The 22,733-nt window shown below is 39.5% G+C and overlaps 1 protein-coding gene and 1 pseudogene across 1 annotated transcript; both read right to left on the bottom strand.

Annotated features, from left to right (window-relative positions):
* Nucleotides 1-6,559: 6,559 nt before the first annotated feature.
* LOC117077846 lies at nt 6,560-7,603 on the bottom strand (annotated as a pseudogene).
* Nucleotides 7,604-14,175: 6,572 nt separating this feature from the next.
* FAM9A (family with sequence similarity 9 member A) lies at nt 14,176-22,492 on the bottom strand. The gene is given in 9 exon segments (XM_033201419.1): nt 14,176-14,271; nt 14,378-14,476; nt 16,727-16,825; nt 18,523-18,721; nt 19,557-19,671; nt 21,439-21,470; nt 21,654-21,774; nt 22,259-22,391; nt 22,393-22,492. Coding segments are annotated over 8 exon segments (810 nt in total). The 5' UTR covers nt 22,435-22,492; the 3' UTR covers nt 14,176-14,271; nt 14,378-14,407.
* Between the last annotated feature and the right edge of the window lie 241 nt (nt 22,493-22,733).

Below are 22,733 nucleotides of genomic sequence, written 5' to 3'. Positions count from 1 at the left end.
AAGAGGAGCTGGTACCCTTCCTTCTGAAACTATTCCAAACAATAGAAAAAGAGGGAATTTTCCCTAACTCATTTTATGAGAGCAGCATCATCCTAATACCAAAACCTGGCAGAGACACAACAAAAAAAGAAAATTGCAGGCCAATATCCCTGATGAACATTGATGTGAAAATCTTCAATAAAATACTGGCAAATCGAGTCCAGCAGCACATCAAAAAGCTTATCCACCACGATCAAGTTGGCTTCATCCCTGGGATGCAAGGCTGGTTCAACATATGCAAATCAATAAATGTAATCCATCACATAAACAGAACCAATGATAAAAACCACATGAATATCTCAATAGATACTGAAAAGGCCAACAGCCCTTCAGGCAAAAAACTCTCAATAAGCTAGGCACTGATGGAACATATCTCAAAATAATAAGAGCTATTCATGTCAAAACCAAAGACAATATCATACTGAAGGGCAAAAACTGGAAGCATTCCCTTTGAAAGCCGGCACAAGGCAAGGATGCCCTCTCTCACCACTCCTATTCAACATAGTATTGGAAGTTCTGGGCAGGGCAACCAGGCAACAGAAAGAAATAAAGGGTATTCAATTAGGAAACAGGAAGTCAAGTTCTGTTTGCAGATGACATGATTGTATATTTAGAAGACCACATCGTCTCAGCCCAAAATCTACTTAAGCTGGTAAGCAATTTCAGCAGTCTCAGGATACAAAATCAATGTGCAAAAATCACAAGCATTCTTATACACCAGTAACAGACAAACACAAAGCCAAATCATGAATGAACTCCCATTCACAATTGCTACAAAGAGAATAAAATATCTAGGAATACAATTTATAAGGGATGTGAAGGTCCTCTTCAAGGAGAACTACAATCAACTGCTCAAGGAAATAGAGAGGACAAAAACAAATGGAAAAACATTCCATGCTCATGGATAGGAAGAATCAATATTGTGAAAATGGCCATACTGCCCAAAGTAATTTATAGATTCAATGCTATCCCGATCAAGCTACCATTGACTTTCTTCACAGAATTGGAAAAAAACTACTTTAAATTTCATATGGAACCAAAAAAGAGCCCGCATAGCCAAGACAATCCTAAGCAAAAAGAACAAAGCTGGAGGCATTATGCTACCTGACTTCAAACTATACTACAAGGCTACAGTAACCAAAACAGCATAGAACTGATACCAAAACAGATATATAGATCAACGGAACAGAACAGAGGCCTCAGAAATAACACAACACGTCTATAACCAACTTGTCTTCGACAAACCTGACAAAAACAAGCAATGTGGAAAGGATTCCCTGTTTAATAAATGGTGTTGGGAAAACTGGCTAGCCATAGGCAGAAAACTGAAACTGGACCCTTTCCTTAAGCATTATACAAAAATTAACTCACGATGGATTAAAGACTTAAATGTAAAACCTAAAACAATACAAACCTCTAGAAGAAAACCTAGGCAATACCATTCAGGACACAGGCATGGGCAAGGACTGCATGACTAAAACACCAAAAGCAATGGCAACAAAAGCCAAAATTGACAAATGGGATGTACCTAAATAAAGAGCTTCTGCTCAGCAAAAGAAACTATCATCAGAGTGAACAGGCAACCTACAGAATGGGAGAAAAAAAGTGGGCAAAGGATAAAAACAGACACTTCTCAAATGAAGACATTTGTGCAGCCAACATGAAAAAAAGCTCATCATCACTGGTCATTAGAGGAATGCAAATAAAAACCACAATGAGATACCATCTCACGCCAGTTAAAATGGCAATCATTAAAAAGTCTGGAAACAACAGATGCTGGCGAGGATGCAGAGAAATAGGAATGCTTTTACACTGTTTATGAGAGTGTAAATTAGTTCAACTATCGTGGAAAACAGTGTGGCGATTCCTCAAGGATCTAGAACCAGAAATACCATTTGATCCAGCAATCCCATTACTGGTTATATACCCAAAGGATTATAAATCATTCTACTATAAAGACACACGCACACGTATGTTTATTGCAGCACTATTTACACTAGCAAAGACTTGGAACTAACCCAAATGACCCCAGTGATAGACTGGATAAAGAAAATGTGGCACATAGACACCATGGAATACTATGCAGCCATAAAAAAGAATGAGTTTATGTCCTTTGCAGGAACATGGATGAAGCTGGAAATGATCATCCTCAGCAAACTAACACAGGAACAGAAAACCAAACACCGCATGTTCTCACTATAAGTGGAAGGCGAACAATGAAAACACAATGGAAACAGGGAGGGGAACATCACACACCAGGGCCTATCAGGGGGTGGGGGGAAAGGGAGAGAGAGCATTAGGACAAATACCTAACACATGCGGGGCTTAAAACCTAGAAGATGGGTTGATGGGTGCAGCAAACCACCACGGCACATGTATCCCTATGTAACAAACCTGCACATTCAGCACATGTATCCCAGAACTTAAAGTAAAATAAATAAGTAAATAAAATAAATAACCAAAAGAGTAAAAAAAAAAAAAAAAAAAAAAAGAATTATGAAATGTTTAGCTAGGCATGGCCAATGGAATTAGAATTAGCCAGTCTTGCCATAACTTTCTGCTTCCTTATTGTCCTGAGTTTCAGTGGGCAACAGATTCATCTTTGGAGATTACTACAGAAATCTCTGCAACACTGTCTTTTTCCATTCATAACTTAAGGCTTTCATAATTATTGCAGAAGTTTCTCAGTCTCTCCATGTGAAATTTCTCTTAGCTATTGGATTTTAGATATTTCACAGTTTCTTTTGTGCTTTTAAACACACAGTTCCAATTCTGCTACTTAAAGTGGTTTCATGTTCAATTCACCCGCTGAAAATATGCCTGTTTAATCCGTCTTCTATGGTGATTTATCTGTTTATGCTATACTATAGTATATAGTATAACTTCCCCAGTATAGACTGGGGAAGTTTTAAAGTTGACTCTAGCTTTTCAGGATGTAGACAGCAGCCAAATTCATGACAAAAATGACACGCTACCTTAAAAAGTCTATCCAAATGTACCAAAGGTATTTGCTGTATAGGTCATGTTCTTTGCATCATAACTTCCTTTGAAAATGAAAGCTATGCACTTTTTGAATTAATAATAATTGTGCACATAGATAAACACATACTCCTGTCCATGCACACAGGCGAGTGCATGTGCACACGCATTCACACACGCGCCTCCCCCCTACACATTATCTTAGAGTGTGCCTTGGCATCCTTCACACAGACATACATCATTGCGGAAGAGACCCAGCTCTGTGTGCTCAGTCTGTGTGCCACAGCATCACCTTTGTCCCTCCACAGCTATGTGCCTACTTTGTGTGGTCTTTATATTGTTCTGAAGAAGAGTCAGGTTACTTATTCACTTTGTGTGCACACTTCAAAAAATACATATTTTAACATTTCTATAATATCCAATAAAAGGATAAAATTAGAAGATATAACTTCTGAACAAATAAAGGAGAAAATAAAATGGTAATACTCAAGCTAAAATGAAACAAACACAAACAAGATAGACAGAATAAAAGTGATATGAACAGCAAGTATACTAATAGAAGTACAATATAAGATGATAGAAATGAATCCATAAACACAATGGATACAAACAGATTAAACTCTATAATGAAAAGATAAAGACAAAAGGTTTGAAAAGAAGAAGATGGAAAACAAAAGACCAAATATATATTAACCCAAGGAAAAAGGCTTAACTGTATCAACATCAGATAAATTAAATATTAATGCTAAAGTCATCCTTCTGGATAAAACAGTCATCCATATGAGAAAATCTGTTAAGTTCTCAGATAGCTATAACAATTTAAATCTACACGCATTTAATTAAATGGCATTAATATATATAATATACATAAAAGAAAAATTAACAGAACAAAAATAGAAATGAACAAATCCACCATTATACTGGAATAACTCAGCATATTCTCACCAGCTGTGAGAATGGTCTATGACTGGCATAGAGACCAAACTAATATAAATATAAAAGATTTAATAGTTTAATAAGCTCCTTATAATGGACATATATAGAAAACTACACCAAATAATTGGAGAACACACAATCTTTTTAAGCGTTCCAGAAAATTTTTTATAACTTGGTTACCCACTTGACATAAAGTGTGTCTTCTCAAATTTCAAAGAATCTGAAATTTTCTAACTGTAACACAAAAATTTAAAACTTAATATCAAAAGAAAGCCTTCAATGGCCCTGTATATTTAAAAATGTAAAAAGACACATAAAGATCTCTGTGAGTTAAAAGTCATAATAAAAATAAAATTGTGCCTAGGAGACTTTGATAATAATAACAAACTTAATTTACTCCACTCATAACTTAAGGCTTTCATAATTATTGCAAAGGTTTGACAAAGTACATATTTAAAAGAAAAATTTTACCTTTAATTGTTATGCATGGATCATATTTGGGCCATAAGTCAAGCACATGAATATATACATATATGTGTGTGTGTGTATACACAAGATATTCTACTCTGGGGCAGGCAGAAAGGTCTAGGAGTTGGGATGAAATGGAATTGGTCACGAGTTGATGACTGCGGAAGCTTGGAGAAGGTCTGTAGCTGTTTCTTAGACCACTTTCTCCCTCTCATTCTTCACCCCAATGAGTCCTGTATCTAGTCCCATATAACAGCACCACACACAGACAAATATTTTTGTCAGTTTCTTACATACACGTTGATATGACTTTATACATTTACAAGAAACAAGTAAAGGCATAAATGTATTTTCCCTTATTCACATAATATATATCATACACACCCATTTACAACCCACTTTTTTCACCTAACATCATATCTCAGAAAGTCTTCCTTATCATTTGATTGCCGTGGCATTCCCACCATTTGGACACATGGTATTTTATTGAATCCTTCCTCTCCTGAGGAAGATCTAGGGTGTTTGCAACTCTGTGCGAAGGTTTAGGGCTGCCATGAACAAAACAGTGCATCTGCCACGTCACCCATGTGCCAAGTGTCTCTGCAGGAAGCGTTCTCAAAAATGGAACAGCTGGGAGAGCTGGGTCCCATATCTGATCATTAATACATTTTAATATGGCAGATGTTACCAAATATTCTCCTCAGGGATTTGTACCAATTTATACTTGTCCCAGAAGTGTGCAGGAGTTATTCGCAATACTTTAATAACCCAGTGCATTTGCTTCCTTTGCCTGGAATACGCGTCCTACCTCATCAGATGCCATCCTCTGGGAGATGATTTAAGAGGGATGCCTTCCATAACAATACCTCCTGGGCTGCACTAGGAGACAGACATGTGCCCCGAGGGGTCCCGCACATGCGTTTCTCATAACACTTCTCACACTGCATTGTGATTGCCAGGGTTCCTTATTTTCTCAAGTTCCAGAATACCAGTTCTGTCTTATGTGTCTTCTTTCACCTGTACTTCCTACCATGCCGAATCCACAGGCAGCTATTGGAGTGTTTGTAACATGAATCATTAAAAATGGGCTGGGGTCTCTATGGATTATATACACTTTCTAATCAATTCCAAATACAAAAAAATACAAGCAAGAAATAAAAAGCACATGTTTTAAAAGAGCATTACAGTGTGGAGATTCCTTGAAGAACTAAAAGCCGAACTAGCCTTTTTTTGGTTATTTTTGCATTTTGTTTTGTTTTTAAATATGATACACCGTTGTCCAGGGAAGGCAGAGAACAGTGAAGTTATTCCAGCCACAGAGAAAGGTAATACCAGGGTGCAAGCCTCTCTTGCCAAAAGCCTTGGAGAATCTAGAAGAAATTTTTGGTCGTGGAGAGGCAGGAACGTGGATCTTGGAGCTGGACAGCCTTGGCCCAGGTTCAGGTCCTTGCTCTGCCATGTACTTCCCCGGACCTCTCAGTGGGGTCCCTGGGCCAGCAGCATCGCATGCCCTGGGAGTTTGTTAAGAGCAGAGTCCACTGAGTCAGATGTACAATTTTAGCTAGACCGCCAGGCGATTCTTGGCATGTTACGTTTTGAAGAGCATTGACCTGGGATTCTGGGCAAGCCAAATCACTCCAGTGTGCCTCAGGGTCCTTATCTGTCGCATGGTGATAATGCCTACTTGAAAAGGTCGTTGTGATAATTCAATGAGATAAGGTAGTCCAGCCCTGAGCATAGTGCCTGGTCCATAGGAAGTGTTCCATATTTATCTCCAGCCCGTGGACCTTCTTTCGGGAAGTTTAAATTTCTTTTCCACTCTCAAAAAAGCCTCTTGGTTTTGAACTCGAAGCTGTTGTAGTGCTGCAGTCGGACAGTAGAGGGCAATCTCGGTATTGCCATCGTGGAGAGCTGGACACCGGGCTGTGTGGGTCCGGACTGTGAGTGCACAGGTGATGCCGGCCGGCTCCTGGGTACCCACCCAGCTCGCTTACCTAGTAGCTCCCCTCCCGGGGTTGAGAGTCCTGGGCCTGAGCCTACAGCCTCGGCCATCTGGTCCCCCACTTAATCTCCCACTGCTAGTCATAAACAAATCTCGTGCAAACCTCCCGGGCTCATCCCCAGTCCCGCGGAGGGGCTAGACGTTGATGAAGGATCCCTGGTCGCCTTTGGCCGTCTCGGTCTCCAGGCAGCGCCCGTTCCTCTGTGTGACGTGGGGTTCCGGTGGAATCTGGCATAGCAGCGCAGCCCTGCCAGGCAGTCTTGGTGATGGTCGCATGGTTCCGCTTCGGCTGATGTTTCGTTACTGTCACTGGAGAGTTTACCCTGGTTTTTCTTTCTTCTTTGCAGAGGGCCCACCATCAGGTTTTAAGTTTTCATAATCGGTCCAGTCGAACAAGGCCACGTCCAACGTGGGTATCACCTCCCCGTCAGGCCTGCGCTGTGCCTGGGGCCGCAGGGAGGTGATGGGCAGGATCAGGGACTCTTCTGTGGCAGGTGCTGCCTCAAAGGTGGTGAGGAAGAGCATGGTGGGGGCCCGACTGGCGGAATATTGCTCCATGGCCGCATCCAGCTCCTTGGCTTCGGAGAGCTCCGCCTTCGTCAGGAGCTGGGACCTCGGACCAAGGCTCGGCCTCGGTGCAGCCTCAGCCTGTCCCTGCGTCTCTTGTGCTCCCTGCTGCGTTTCCTGGCCCTCTCCCACCCTGGAGACCGATTCTGCTTCTTGGGGTAGGGCAACTCGAGCCCCAGGCACAGGTCCTTGACCCGCAGCAGGCCCTGCAGGACTCTGCTCAGGCAGCGGCCCCTCAGACACTGGCAGCCTGGAAGCCTGCCTGGTGGCGGTGACCACAGCCCCATCCTGGGCCTCCCTGGGCAGGCGTGAGCCCCACTCCTTGCCTGGGCCGCGCTGGCGGTGGTGGCTGGCCTGAGGCGACCATAGTGCTGGGCCAGGGAGGTCGATGTGATTCTCGGGGAGATTCTGAGCAGGAGTCCCAGGTGCAAGGGCATTTGCCAGGCTCAGCTCCAGGGGCAGCAGGAGGGCTAGGACTAGGGCCGCCAGGGAGGAGGCGGAGGGGCGCCGGGCCGAGCACCCGCGGGAGCCTAGCGCAGCAGAGGGTGAGCCGCAGAGCCGGGACTGCGGCGTGGAGGTGCGCGGGCGGTGGGAGGATGTCAGAACTACCATTTGATCCAGCAATCCCACTACCGGGTATCTACCCAGAGGAAAAGAAGTCATTATACGAAAAAGATACTTACACGAGCATGTTTGCAGCAGCACAATTCTCAATTGCAAAAACATGGAACCAACCCAAATGCCCATTAGTCATGAGTGGACAAAGAAACTGTAATATATATCATATTTTTCATATATTTATCATATATATCAGATTATCAAATATATATCAGATATATATTATCATATATATGAGATAAAAACTATGCAGTCATAAAAAAGAATGAATTAATGGCTTTCCTAGTGACCTGGATGAGACTGGAGACTATTATTTTAAGTGAAGTAACTCAGGAATTGAAAACCAGACATTGTTATGTTCTCATTCCTAAGTGGGAGCTAAGCTATGAGGATGCAAAGGCATAAGAATGACGCAATGGACTTTGGGGACTCAGGAGGAAAGGGTGAGAAGCGGGTGAGGGATAAAAGACTACAAATTGGTTCAGTGTATACTGCTCGAGTGATGTGTGCACCAAAATCTCACAAATCACCACTAAAGAACTTACTCATGTGACCAAACACCATCTGCTCCTCAATAACCCATGGAAATAAAATTAAAATAAATAAAAATAAATTTAAAAAAATAAAAAAGCATTACGAAGTCAAATTCAGAAAAAGAGATTGGAAACATGGTTTAAAATGACCCCAAAATAACAACTTTCAAATTCTGAACACAAATAGGGATGCGACTATTTGTTTGTTTTAGTGCCTATAGAAATTGTATTATAACAGGCTTTTATAGCCATTTGTTGAAAAAGAAGTGAATACACTAATCAAGAAAGCTGCTGTATATATGCTACATATATATACATTTTTCATATATGTCCATAGGGCAATGTCCATCATTCTGGAGAAGTTGCCTGGAGCTGTTTAGTACATTTTAACTAATGTTCCTAAAAAAAAAAAAGAATTTCTCCTAAATTCAGACACCACTTCATTGGTTAATTCATTTTGTAATCCATCCATTCACTCAATATCTCAGCAAATATTTTTAGTGGCCTTTTTTTTTTTTTTTCCTTTTAGTAAAGGAGTATGCTAGGCCAGGCATGGTGGCTCATTGCTTGTAATCCTAGCACTTTGGGAGACCGAGGTGGGACAATCACTTGAGCCAGGAGTTGGAAACTAGCCTAGGCAACATAGTGAGACCCTGTGTCTACTAAGAATAATAGCTAAATTTAAAAAATATATTTTAAAAAAGGACTATGCTAGTTCTATAAGGTATCCAAAGCTTATTTGATAAAAATTCCAGGCTCTATAAATTTATAGAAGAATGGGAAATAATTTTCTTTTACCAGTAAATTATATCATTGTACTTAAAATGTTTCAATTTGGCTTTGATTTTAAGAAATGCAAGGAAATATAAAATGGTTTACATTAATTATATATTGTACATATTTATATGCAAATATTTACAATATGTATTAAAATGTATATGTGGTATATTATTCAACCTTGTGAATTTAGGAAAAAAGAGATTTATACATTTTAAAACTTCCTTGTATGAAAAAATTCTGGAAACTATAAGTGTGAGCTATCTACATTAGTGTTTCTGTGTTTGCCAAAACAGTATTACAGCCCAAAGGGGAATGACTGAGGACAGATAACTTGGCCAAATGTCCCCGGCTAGAAAAGCGAGGAGACTGCATCAAACTCACTCCAAAAGCCAATCAAAGAATAACTTAAAACTGCTGTCACTCACTTAGATTTTGCTTCCTGGTCCTCAGTGTCAGTTGATGAGGCTTGGAAATAAGCACATGTATCTGTCTATACTGAAGGGAATCTACTATGGCACCAGTTCAAAACACTGCATGAGCAGTCGAGAGAAACAATTTACCAGAACATGCTTAATGGTAAATCAGAAATGACATGTATGAAATGACATGCATGAAAACATGGGGCTGCAATTTGAAAATATTGGAAAATGAGTCATCTATGTTTGCAGAACCAATCAGATCTTGGACTGATAACACTTTGTAAGTTGCAATTGCTGGATACCATGTATCTATGTGATCAGGACCATCTGTAATGATGAATGGTTCATGTTCACACAGCTTCAAATGCCTGATTTCTGAAATGACCAACTATTTATTAGCTGTAAGGTAAGGGCAATGACGCCTATGATCTTCTCCTGTGCTTAGTGGAGATGTTAAAATTCGTTTATGGAGCTACAAAGATTATGACATGCAATAAAACTTCTAAACTATGTAATAACATCCAAGGTAGGATTTTGTGGATTGTGTGTTAGTAATGATATTTTAAGAGAATATTAACATTTTGTTAAGCAAATATATAATATATTAATTATGTGATTTTGATTTTAATTACAATAAATTAATTTTATCATAAGCATCTTTTCTATTTACACATAAAACTCTTGCAAATTCAAATAATAAAAAATGATGTTTTTAATCTGTACTCAAGAATAGACAGTCATATGTTTTATATAGAAAGAGAGTCTATTTCAACATGGCAAAACTCCTTCTCCCCTAAAAATACAAAAATTACTTGGGCATGGTGATGCATGCCTGTGGTTCTAGCTACTCGGGAGTCTGAGATGGGAGGATGACTTGAGGCCAGCGGGCAGAGGTTGCAGTCATCTATGATTACACCACTGGCCTCCAGCCTGGATGATAGAGCGAGACTGTCATAAAATAAATAAAAAATAAAAAAATAAAATAAATAAAATAAAATAGAAAGTGTATAGGTCAGCTGGATGCAGTGGCCCATGCCTGTAATCCCAGCACTTTGGGAAGTTGAGGCAGGAGGATCACTTGAGGCCAGGAGTTCAAGACCAGTCTGGGCAACACACTGAGACCATGTCTCTAGAAAACACACACAAAAAAATCAGCCAGCATGGTAGCACACGCCTGTATTCCCAGGTACTCGGGAGGCCTGAAGTGAGAGGATCACTTGAGCCATCGCATACAATTTGCAGCCAGGTGGCAGACAGTACAGACCTCAAAGCCTCCACTAACTCAATGAACCCCTTCCCCAGCACACGGACACACACACAAAGACTTACACTCATGTCGCTTGCTTATGGGAGCCGGCGTTTCTCCTTGGGGGTAGCAAGGATGAGCTTTTTATTGTCACTGTGGTTTCTCGGCTTATGCAAGTCAACACCTTTGGACAAGGGCTCAGAAGAAGTTGGAATCCATCCTACCTCCCTCTTTATAATGGTGCCATTTAAAAAATTATTTTGTAGAGACGAGATCTTGCTATATTGGCCAGGGTGGTCTCAAACTCCTGGCCTCAGGTGATTCTCCCACCCCTGCCTCCCAAAGCGCCGGGATTGCAGGCATGAGCTACTGTGCCCACCTAAAACAATGCCATTTTTAAGATGAGGTGCATTTAAAGAAAGGGTGCATTTGGTAGGCAAAATAAGTACCCTCCAAAGATGTCCAGGAACTCATCCCTGGAACCTGTGAACATGTGAGACCACAAGGCAAGGGAGGAAATGAGCTGGAAGGTGCTAATGACAGGTACCGATCAGCTGACCTGAAACATGGATATTATCCTGGGTTATCTCTAGGGGAATCCAGTGGAATCCCAAGGGTCTTTCTAAGTGTGAGAAAGGCAGGAGGAAGGAACCAGAAAGCCACATGAGAAGGATCTGACCCCAAAAATCCTGGCTTTTAAGACGAAGAAAGAGTCCATGAGACAAGGAATGGAGGGAGCTTTCAGAATCCAAAAATCGCAAGAAAACAGGTCCTCCCCTACAACCCTCAGAAGGGACACTGCCCCACTGCCATCTTGATTTTTAACCCAAAGACACTCATTCCATGCTTTACATGAAACTGCAGAACTGCAGGGCAATAAGTGTATGTTTTTACTTTTAATTATAAACATTTCACTAACTTATTTTAATTGACAAGTTTAAATGGTATATACTGTCTATAATAGGTTGCTTTGAAATATGTATAGATTGTGAAATAACTATGTCAAGCTAGTTGACATTTGCATTCCTTCACTTAAGTATAATTTTCTTTGTGGTGAGAACTCTTAAAATCTACCCTCTTAGCAATCTTTAAAAATCCAGTATTATCATTATCTGTTGACACAGTGTTTTACAATAGAGCTCTTGAACTTACTCCTCCTAACTGAAATCTTGTACCCTTTGGCCAACATCTCCCCAACCTTCCACCTCCCCCAGCTCCTGGTAACCATCATTCTATTCTCTGTTTCTGTGAGTTCAGCTGTTTTAGATTCCATATAAAAGTGAGATAATGCAGCCAGGCTCGGTGGCTCACGCCTGTAATCCCAGCAATTTGGGAGGCTGAGGTGGAAATATCACTTGAAGCCAGGAATTTGAGATTGGCCTGGGCAACACAGGGAGACTGCATCTCTAGAAAGAAAAAAGTGTGTGTGTGTGTGTATAATTTGTATTATACATTATATGATTATACTATATTATATATATATATATATTACACATATATATAAGTTGGGTGTGGTGCACACACCTGTGGTAGCAGCCACTCTGAAGGCTGAGGTGAGAGGATCGCTTGAGCCCAGAAGGTCAAGGTTGCAATGAGCTATGATCATACCACTCTGGCTGGGCCAGAGCGACACCTGGTCTCCAAAAATAATACGACTTCAAGTACACAGTTACTCATTTGAGGTAGTAAGGGGTGGCATAAATATCAACTGCTCCATCATTAAGTACCTTGTGGCCTCTTTCTTGTCCTTCCACTATAGAGTAAATAGTAGTCAGATAACCCAGTATGTACAACAGAACTCGCACATGGACCTCTGCAGTGCTTACTTTGCCTCTGTAACTACTGAAAGAAATCTCAAACAAGGATCTTCTTAGAAACTTGAAGTAGTACTTAATAGTACTTAGTAGTACCAACACACGCTTTGGGAAAAGGAAAATCCTTTATGAAAATGCAAACTTTAGGAATTAAATGCTCCCCATAGGGACTCACTTATAGCTGTATAAGTGACTGCAGGCAGAAAAACACAATCTGAATGAAATTGGTTTTTTTCTTAAACTTGGAAAACCCAGAAAAGATGAGTGGTATATAGGGGCCAATTAACATAAAAAGCACAAGGAAAAATGAGAGGAAGTCGCTCCTCTCCTCCCAATGGAGTATTGTGTTTTGAAGGATTCATGAATGGAATTTCAGAAACTTGGCAAAAGAATACATTTACTTCACTTACTCCATATATATTCTGAATTTCACATTTACTAAATAAAGTGTCTCCAAATGAACATTTATTTTCTTACATGTTGTTACATGTAAAATTTTTACATGTAAAAACATGTAAAATTACATGTAAAAAGGAATCTTACATGTAAAAACATGTACATCTTTTTAACATGTTGTTACATGCAAAACACTTTTACATGCATGTAAAAATCTTTTTTACATGTTGTTATATGTTGTTGCATGTGAAAATTGCACATTAAGAAAATGAAAGGTAGGTGAATTCATCATTCAAGTTTTTAGATGCAGGTAGACTTAAACTTCCACATAATCCATGAATATTAAACTGGAAAAACAAAGCACTCTACATAATTTACCTTGCCACAGATGTGAAATAATTGTAAGCATACATAAATGTTAACAAAATACTTTCAATCAATGCTAAGAGGAGGTATCATTGAATGATGGACCAAAACAAACTAAATGGTATTTTGATGTCTGTGGAAATGACATGCCCACAAAGCAGTAGCTCAGCACTGATATTAATATATCTTGCTCAGTTGCCTTAATTATTTATAGTAGTTTAATTTTTTCAAGAACACAAATGTTAATGTATTTTTAATAATTTTGATAAGGCCATAGAATGTATCTATTTTTTGAATTCCTACTTTCATTGGAATTGCCTCTTTATCCTAATGAGTAAATACAAAAGAATGCATAGAAAGGATAGCTTTTGTCATCGTCTTCTTGTTTTCTGAGAAAGAGTCTTGCTCTTGTCGCCCAGGTTGGAGTGCAGTGGCACAGTCTTGGCTCACTGCAACCTCCGACTCCGGGATTCAAGCGATCCTCCTGCCTCAGCCTCCTGAGTAGCTGGGACTACAGGTGCATGCTACCATGCCTGGCCAATTTTTGTATTTTTAGTAGAGATGGGGTTTCACCATGTTGGCCAGGCTGGTCTCAAATTCCTGACCTCAAGTGATCCACTCCCCTCCGCCTCCCAAAGTGCTGGGATTACAGGCATGAGCCACCACACCCGGCAGGTTTTGTCTTCTTTTATTAAAGAAAAATGTACTTTTCTATGCCCATGCTTTCTACATTTTTGGAACTGATACGGATCCACAGAGGCGAACTGAAATCTAAATTATCTTTAATGTTAAAATTTAATTGACCGTGTACATAACTATGCAATCCCTGCTTTCTCACAGAAGTGTCTAGGATTCATTCAACAGATCATAGAAACTAGGTCTGGCATTTAACAGACAAATGACAGAGGAGCTATACCGATTTATACAACAAGTATCAAAACACTATCATGTAGTTTACTGTAGTTCAAGTTGTGCTATCAAAACACTATCATGTAGTTTACTGTAGTTCAAATTGTGCTTGTATCATATAACATAGGTTCAAGTTCTTTCTTCAGTCATCAGAATAACAGAGGTTGAAGAGACAACTAAGTGTCAACTCTTCCAAAAGCTGTTTCAAAAAAAATTTAAGTAACTGTGATACACATTTCTGCAAATCAAATATTCCAGTGCTTACACCAATCCTGAATTTTTAATATTAAATATGCACTACTTACAGTTCTGACACGAGTTTATTTAAAACACGGCTAGTTATCAAGTTCACTTTCTTCACTGGAAGAAATGATGCAATAATTGTCTTTAGAGTCCTTGGTAGCCTAAAAGAAAAAGTCTAGTTCACTGACAAACCATCACTTTACATCTCACATTTTAAACAGGGTTAATCAGATGTCAAAAGGAACAACTTTTAATATTCAAAGGATGCTGGTTATTTATTTCAAATTGAAGAAAACTGTAATCAATACATGGAGCTCCAAATACCCACTTAGATTTTTAATGCCAGATTTCAGTGAAATATTATTTTAGCAGGTCTAACTGTCATGTACTTTGCTTGAATAAAATGGGTTGATGAGCATCTTAAGGTCAAGATGGAGCAAAGACAGAAAAACAGGCTGGCTTATATCATGAAATATATTTTTTCAGCAGGATTATCAGCAACAGTCTACGTAATGTGGTTTCCATTGAAGGGATAAAATGGTCGGTGATATGACCTCATCAAGTTAGAGAAAACGTAACTATGTTTGAAATATATACTATTCCCTCAACAAGTAGTTCAACAGTTCCTGCTCCCTAAAATGTTGTATGTTAATGCTGAGGAAGATGTAAAAAATGTAAGCATAATCTCTTCCATAATCCTGTGACATGAGCAAATGCACAAACAAAAAAATTAATATAAAAATTGTGTAACTGCTATGGAAGGGCAACTCACTCAGATGTGTAGCCAGAAATGGAGACTGATGTTGACTTAGTTGGCAAAAGGTTTAAATTGGTCAAAAAAATTTTTTTAAAGCATTGTGAGGGAAGAGCATGAGAAAAGCATGAGCGTAACAGTGAATTTCTTCAGGGAAAGCTGTCAACCTGGATAGGCAGGAGCAAAGACAGAGGGCGGCAAAACAAGCTGAAGAGGGGTCACGTAAAGTGGGGAGTCTCTGAATATCTAAGAACTGAGACGGCACCCTGACAGGCTGGGAAGAGCGAAGGGTTAGGAAGCATTTTAGGAAGGGGAGGGTTGTAGGAAGGTGATATTGCCGATCAATGAAGGATGGCTCAGAAGAGAAGAGAGAACTCAGAAAAGAGTTTAATAGTACAAGCAAGGAGAATGAGGTCTTGAACTAGGGCAGCTGCAGTGGGAATTTTAAAAAAAGAATTTAAGGGCCATTACAGAGGTAAAACTTGCCTCATGATAACTGTATGGAAGGATAAGGGACTCAGAAGAGTCCAAGATGATAGCAAAGTTCCTACCTTAAGTGGCAACATGTAGCATTAACATTGACAGGAAAACTTCTAGTTTCATGTTCATACCAATTATAAATGGTTTCTGGGGAACATTATAGCAACATGTTCTCTACTTGTGACTTCTATTTAAATAACTGTTTTGTGTATAGATCATTCTCAAGTTGCTTGAAAATTTATTTTCAAACTCTTTTCTCAGTTTATTAACACATCTCAGTTAGTGTAGAGAGTGACATATGAACATGTATTTTCACAAGGTTATTAAAAGAATACCTTATTTCCCAGAAAAGAATTCCACTGTTACCTAAATAATATACATCTACATGAAGAAGAAGTGATTGCCCGATGACAACTTGCTAATGTGCTATACGACAGCAGATAATTCACAATTCACAACGTGTTAATAATCTGCTGGCTTTCCCATTCTCTTATACATCTGAACCATCCCTTATTATTACAAATTGTCATGTAAAACCATTACTGATAATTTGTGAGTGAATGTGCCATAAAACACTCCTGTATTATAGCAGGAAATAAAAGAGACACTCAGTAGTTACACTTGCCTACTTCTTATTTAACTATAACTCTTGAAACATCACAAGTAAAAAAGACACCCAGAAAGGATTTATGGTCTTCTTGCCTTCCACCATAGATTTGTCATTGACGTCCTGAAAACTGAAAATAAAATCATTAAAACCCATTTATGCCTAGTGTTCCATTATTGGAACGCTAACCTTGTGGGAGTCATGTATATCCTACCACTCAAGATCATCGCCAAGGTCTGATTTTTCACACACAAAAAACGTGCAGCTTCTGGCATAAATGGGTCAATGTGTTAATAAAATGTCAATTTTATATGCAAGATGTACATTTCCAGGTAAAATTTCCAATTTACCTTTTCCTGTTCTAAGTAACTCCCACAAAACTATTCATGAATCCTAAAAATACATTTACCAATTATGTTAAATTTGGAACAATACATTCAAAGTGAAAATGGTAAGTAATTTAAAATGCATCACCAAAATATCTTTGCATACATTCAGAAACAAGTAGACTTTCTTCTGTTATGCACGTGGTGTATTTTATAATATATTATGCTACCAAATAGAACAGACCTTTATGAATTGCTCACGTAGCGGCTTCACCTCTTTCAGCCCCTGTCTCCTAACACTTGTATGTTGTTGACACCTCTTCTGTTTTTCTTGAAATGCTTTCTAGAAGTACAAAAAAGTAGTGATGAAAATTGGGTAACTTTTAATACTTACAAAACATAATACTGCATTAGCTTTATAGGAATACTCTTTAAATCTATACTTCTTAACACTTTCTTTTAACCAACGTTTATGACCAATTTTAAAGAACTGTGTTCACCACTCATATGCTAAAATGATATAATGACCTTTTTCATCAGTCATTGAGTAAGGAATTTTCTTTCTTCTACATACATATTCAACACATATGTCTTAATTCTTGATTTTGAATGTAGAGTATTTGATGACCCTTCCTATAATTTGTTGACTACAGATGGGTAAGATCTATACAGAAATTAACTAAGAAACATTCTTTCTCACTAAGATTTTAAACTGGTATTAAATCTTGGTCATTTCAGTATGCACATAGATGAACCTTACAAAAATGATGGCCTTTCTGCACCTTGACCTAATCTCCAACAACAGTGTTCTCCTCTCCTCTACATGGCACTCACTTATACAGTCATCTCCTAGATTTTGTCATTCCCAATGACTGCAACACCTACGTAATATTAATAATAGCAATGATAAAGAGCAATCATGGGTCAGATCACATCCTGAAAAACTTAAATAAACCTGTTACACAGGAACCCTTCAATCCTCCAAATAACTCTGACATAGGTACTCTTACCATGTCTCCTTTTGTAGACAAGGACATTTCGGCACAGAGATAAATAATTTACCCGTGGTTCCCGAGCTAGCAATGGTCAAGCTGGAGTTGAATCACAAGCAGTGGGGCTGCAGTCCAGCCCTTGACCACTGCACTCGGCTGTTTCTCCACCTTCCCAACATACAGCCACTACCTTCCTGCCACTGTAGGTCACTCACTTCAGTACTACAGCTCAGGAGTCTGTTGGGATATGACACCCAACGAATGGAACACTTTTCACTGCCCATTGCCCACCCCATGTGCTCAGGTAACTCAGCTCCAGCTGAAACTCCACGGCCAGTCATCATATCCCCATCCCTGCGTCTATGCCCTGCCCAACTCTCCCTCTATGTCAACGTGCTGGCTACACCCCAACCCAGGAAATTCCAACCCTACAGCTGCTTTTGCACAAATATGCCAACTGGGCTCACTTTGACTTCTTAATCGCTATGATGCTGACCTCAGTTGGACCACAAATGCTGCGTGGCAATTATATTCCCCTGGTACATGAGTCCACTAACGGGCCCCCCTCTCTGGGCTCATGCTCTCTTCCTTCTTTTTTTTTTTTTTTTTTTTTTTTTTGGAGGCGGAGTCCGCTCTGTCGCCCGGACTGGAGTGCAGTGGCCGGATCTCAGCTCACGGCAAGCTCCCTCCCGGGTTTACGCCATTCTCCTGCCTCAGCCTCCCAAGTAGCTGGACTACAGGCGCCCGCCACCTCTCGCCCGGCTAGTTTTTGTATTTTTTTTTTTTTTTTAGTAGAGACGGGGTTCACCGTATTAGCCAGGATGGTCTCGATCTCCTGACCTCGTGATCCGCCCGTCTCGGCCCTCCAAAGTGCTGGGATTACAGCTTGAGCCAGCCACCGCGCCCGGCCTCTTCCTTCTTTGCTGGATTTCTGCATGAACAATTACTCCCTGAGACATTGATACAATAGGTTAATCATAAAGCTAAGCCTGATGCCAACAATTACTTCTTCTTCTGTTTCTTCTCCTTCTCCTCCTCCTTCTTCTTCTCTTTCTCCTCCTTCTTCTTCTTTCTCCTCCTCCTCCTCCTCTTGTTCTCCTACTACTATTACTTCTGCTGCTGCTGCTGCTGCTTCTGCTGCTTCTGCTTCTGCTTCTTCTGCTTCTTCATCATCTTTCTGCTTGTCTGCGATGTATTCTTTAAGGACATTCAGCAACTTCCGAGTATGTCTATAATCACGTTTCTCCCTGTAACACATAATATGTAACACTGTCATATGTCATAGGGAGATGAAAAATTAATCCTATTCAAACTAAAACAGACTTGACAAATTTATCCTATAAAGTAGCAAGGGAGTAATAGCAGCTGAAATCTTTTTGGAGAAAGGTGAAATGAGTTACTCTCATTCTGAAAGGATTCCTTCCTGACTGACTAGTAGAGCAGCTATCTTACATTCTTTACGTGCTGAACACAAAGGAGGGTTTACAGCACTATAAATTTCCCAGAAACAATCATTTTCTCTAAGAGCAGTTTACTTTTCATTTTCTCAAACTAAATAACATATGGGTTCTCATAAGTAGGTTCAAGAATATCATAGCCATTCATCCCGTAAGATTTCCCAAAAGAAATGCTTCACTTAACTATTTCTCCACATTGGCACAACAATGATTTTCTAAAAGGAATAGTGAAAGCAATTTAACTAAGATAACTTATTACAACATAAGGTTGTCCCTTTCCACATAACTTAATATTGTTAAGGATCTACAGACTAAACGTTGAAGACATTTATCTTACATGCAGCTGCTGTATTTCTAGAAATGGATAAAAATTAATTTTACAGGAACACTATTTTTATCTGGAAGGCAAAAAGAGGTTATCTTCATTGGCTCCTAAGTAATATCTCTCAATCTGTTAACTGAGGTTATAAAACTAAAGAAACTTACCTGCTTAGGGAACAATCAAGTAAAATATGTTGTTCCCTAGAGATGCCAATATGTACAGGATATTTTTTGAAATTATTTGCACCAACAAATACAAAAAAATGATATAAATATCATTATGCAAAAAAGCCAACAATCATACCTTTTTAGTTGTTTTTTTCTCAAAGCACGTTCAACTGTGTTCTTGGTTTTCCTATAAGTGGCTTTATCTATTTTTATCATTTTTCTTTTTGCAGCAAGGTCCTCTTTAATGTCAGCTAGGTAGTAAATGAAAACGCATCAACAGTTAATGCTGAAAAGTAGTTTCTTCGCATACACTGAAATCAATGTGAGACATGATGGTTCAGTAATATCGGAAGGACATTTACATTGTAAAATGCAAAGATCACTTCAAAAAGCAAGATTTACTCATTTGTTTTCTGTAAAACCTTTTAGGTATTAATATTAGCACTCTAACTCCGATTGGTATAACTGCAAATCACTTAATTGATGGATGATGAAAAAAAGCAAATAATTAAAAGTTTCTATTTTTTAAATGTGCAGAAGGGGTTACAAACACAGACTCTAATTTCTACATTTATAAAATGTCTTGTAATTCAAAGGACATGTTTCCATGAAATACTGTCACAATTCATTATGCAAAACATACAAAAAAAGTATCTTATTTAATAAGACCGTCAAAAGGGTAGAAATAATACACAATAAGAAAAACATTTTTTAAGCAATCTAGTGACTGATGCTATTAACTGTATTTTAATAAAAGAAGCATCGTCCATGGGTATAAAAATTTAGGCTTAAGTAAAGAAATACATTCAAAAACACTTTTGAAATATTTTCTTGGAGCTTTTTGTATGATATTTTTACCCATAGTGTTGTGTTTCAGAAAACTGTAATACTGCAAGGAATGCTTTCCTAAATGTGGTTTCACATTAGAGATCTACCATCAATTGCTAAAGATAGTTTTCAGCAATCATAAAAAGTCTGCACCATAATACAAGTATTTTTTACAGTCTCCATCTATAATGCTGTTAGGCAGCTCACAAAACCAGCACTTAGTCACCAAGCAGAGCAAAGCTTTCCAAATATACTGCTTGTATGAATTATCACTATAGAAGAGCTGAAAACTGAATTGAGCTTTTTAAAAATATGAGTATTGTCTCTGTCGTCTCTACAGAAATTTTCTCAATTTTTTTGAAAATATGGTCCTATAACAGTCAGTGCAACTAATAGTTCACATGGCAATACAAAATGTATGAGTTTTTGGATCCAGTTACATGTTTCTCACTGGGTAGAAAACTTGTCTTTCCTTTTCTAGTACACAGTTTATTACTGGAATAATAATAGAATATCATCCTTTTAGATAATTCGATTTTCTCTTGTACTTTAAAGAAAACAAAATCAGAATGCTGTGACAATGGAATAGCTAAATTAGGAACATAAAAACTCGTATTAAAAACTCTGAGTACATACGGACAGGAAGAGGACAGGAACATAAAAACTCATATTAAAAACTCTGAGTACATTGAGGGCAGAGGGTAGGAGGGTGAGGATGAAAACCACCCAGCAGGTGCTATGCTTACAACCTGGGTGACAAAATAATCTGTATACCAAACCCCTGTGACATGCAATTATCTATATAACAAACCTGCACCTGTACCCTCAAACCTAAAATAAAAGATAAAAAAACTTACATACTTAATCTGTGTACACTAAAAGAAACGAATACAGCTGTTACTCCTCCAGTGTCCTCTACTATCCCCCAAATAATTAAATTTCCACGTGTATGAAAGAAAAGCCATCCCTCTCATTTCACTATTGTTAGAAGCATTCTCACATTCCACATCAACAATCAAAAAGGTATGAAAATTTATTAAACACATTACATTAAATACGTATGTTAAACGCTATATATGAGAAGAAGGCGTGTAAGACAGTCTTATCATCCACTAATTCATATAATCTACTGTACCATTTGTATGGTTGAAAATAATTTTCAAAAACTACGAATAGCTCCTAGAACATACCTGCAATATATTCTAGCTTCATGGTATGAATCCTGTAAAAAAAAAAAAAGTTACATCAAAATTTTAACATAATGCTACACAAAATGCCATGTTTGTTGGGAAGAAATGTCTTATGTGAAATGTTCTGCATAGAATAGAACAGTGATGACATGATCCGAAGCTGACTTTTCCCAAAATACTTTATCTGACAGGCAAAAGTGACTTAAACACTTTACCCCGTGTGTTCATCTTTTTCAGCAAAAGGTTCTCTTTCCCCATGCTCATTAGTTACATCTTCCTCCCTTGTTTCTGTAAAAGGGTTTCTTTCCTCATGTTCATCACTGACTGGATCCTTTCCTGCATTAAAATTTAAAAGACAAACCCTTTTTAGAGGAAAACGCTGTTGTAGACACTTTTCGTGGAGAAAGGTACCATTTGTGGACGTTTTTGGCTCTCTACCAATTAAAGCTTTAAAGCAGAGCTATGCATGGAATCACTGGGCCCCTGGCCAGTTTAGGGAGGCATTTTTGGAAGCCCTTCGGGTTCAAGTCCCAGTAAACAACGCTCACAGGTCAGACCCCTTGGATGTTAGGACCACACTCATGGAGAAGAACTGCTCTGAGAGCATCTGTAACCCTGCTATGAGGGGGAGCCTCCCACGGGAAGCCTTAGGCCCTCGATCCTGCTTTGAAAACCTGGGGCCTCTTAGCAGATGCATGTGGACTCCAAAGCCACGAAGGGCCAGGGGTCTCGGGCTGCCCGTGTGCCCCCCGCGCAGACAGCAGACAGATCGTCTCCTTGGGCGTGCACCTTCTTCCGTGGCCCCTTGGGCTATGTTTACCTGCATGCTCCTTCCCCGGGGCGGCCATAACTTGAGCCTCCAACTGAACCTTGGCAGCCCTCTTGCGGCGCTTCCTGCCCACGGGCTCCATGGTTGGCTGTCCTGGGAAGTTAGAAGCGATCCCTGAACCTGGTTGAGTGCAAAGTCAAACTAAGTTGGCTAAGGAAACAGGACATGTGAAAGGAGAGCCATCGGGATTGCGAGTTCAAGAAAGGGTGGGGCTGGCCCACCCCGTGTATCCTGTGGGAGCAGGAGGGGACGGAAAAGATGTCAGTGTCCCCTTCTATCCTTCCTGGCCCTTCCAGCCCGTCCCTGGGGCTGGTTGCAGAACTCACAGCTGCCTCGCACACCTGAATGGCCCCTGCAAGACCCTTGCGGTGCCCTTGGGACGCAGCTCGCCCTGCCCCTTTGTTCCCCAGAGACCTGTGTGGCTCCCGAGGACCATGGGTGACACAGGACCTGCCCAGCCATCTCC

This window comes from Trachypithecus francoisi, unplaced genomic scaffold (genome assembly GCF_009764315.1).
Source record: "Trachypithecus francoisi isolate TF-2019V2 unplaced genomic scaffold, Tfra_2.0 Lachesis_group6, whole genome shotgun sequence".
Classification (NCBI taxonomy): Eukaryota; Metazoa; Chordata; class Mammalia; order Primates; family Cercopithecidae; genus Trachypithecus; species Trachypithecus francoisi.
Note: the sequence above shows the minus strand (reverse complement) of the source record. Positions and strands in the feature narration are given on the sequence as shown.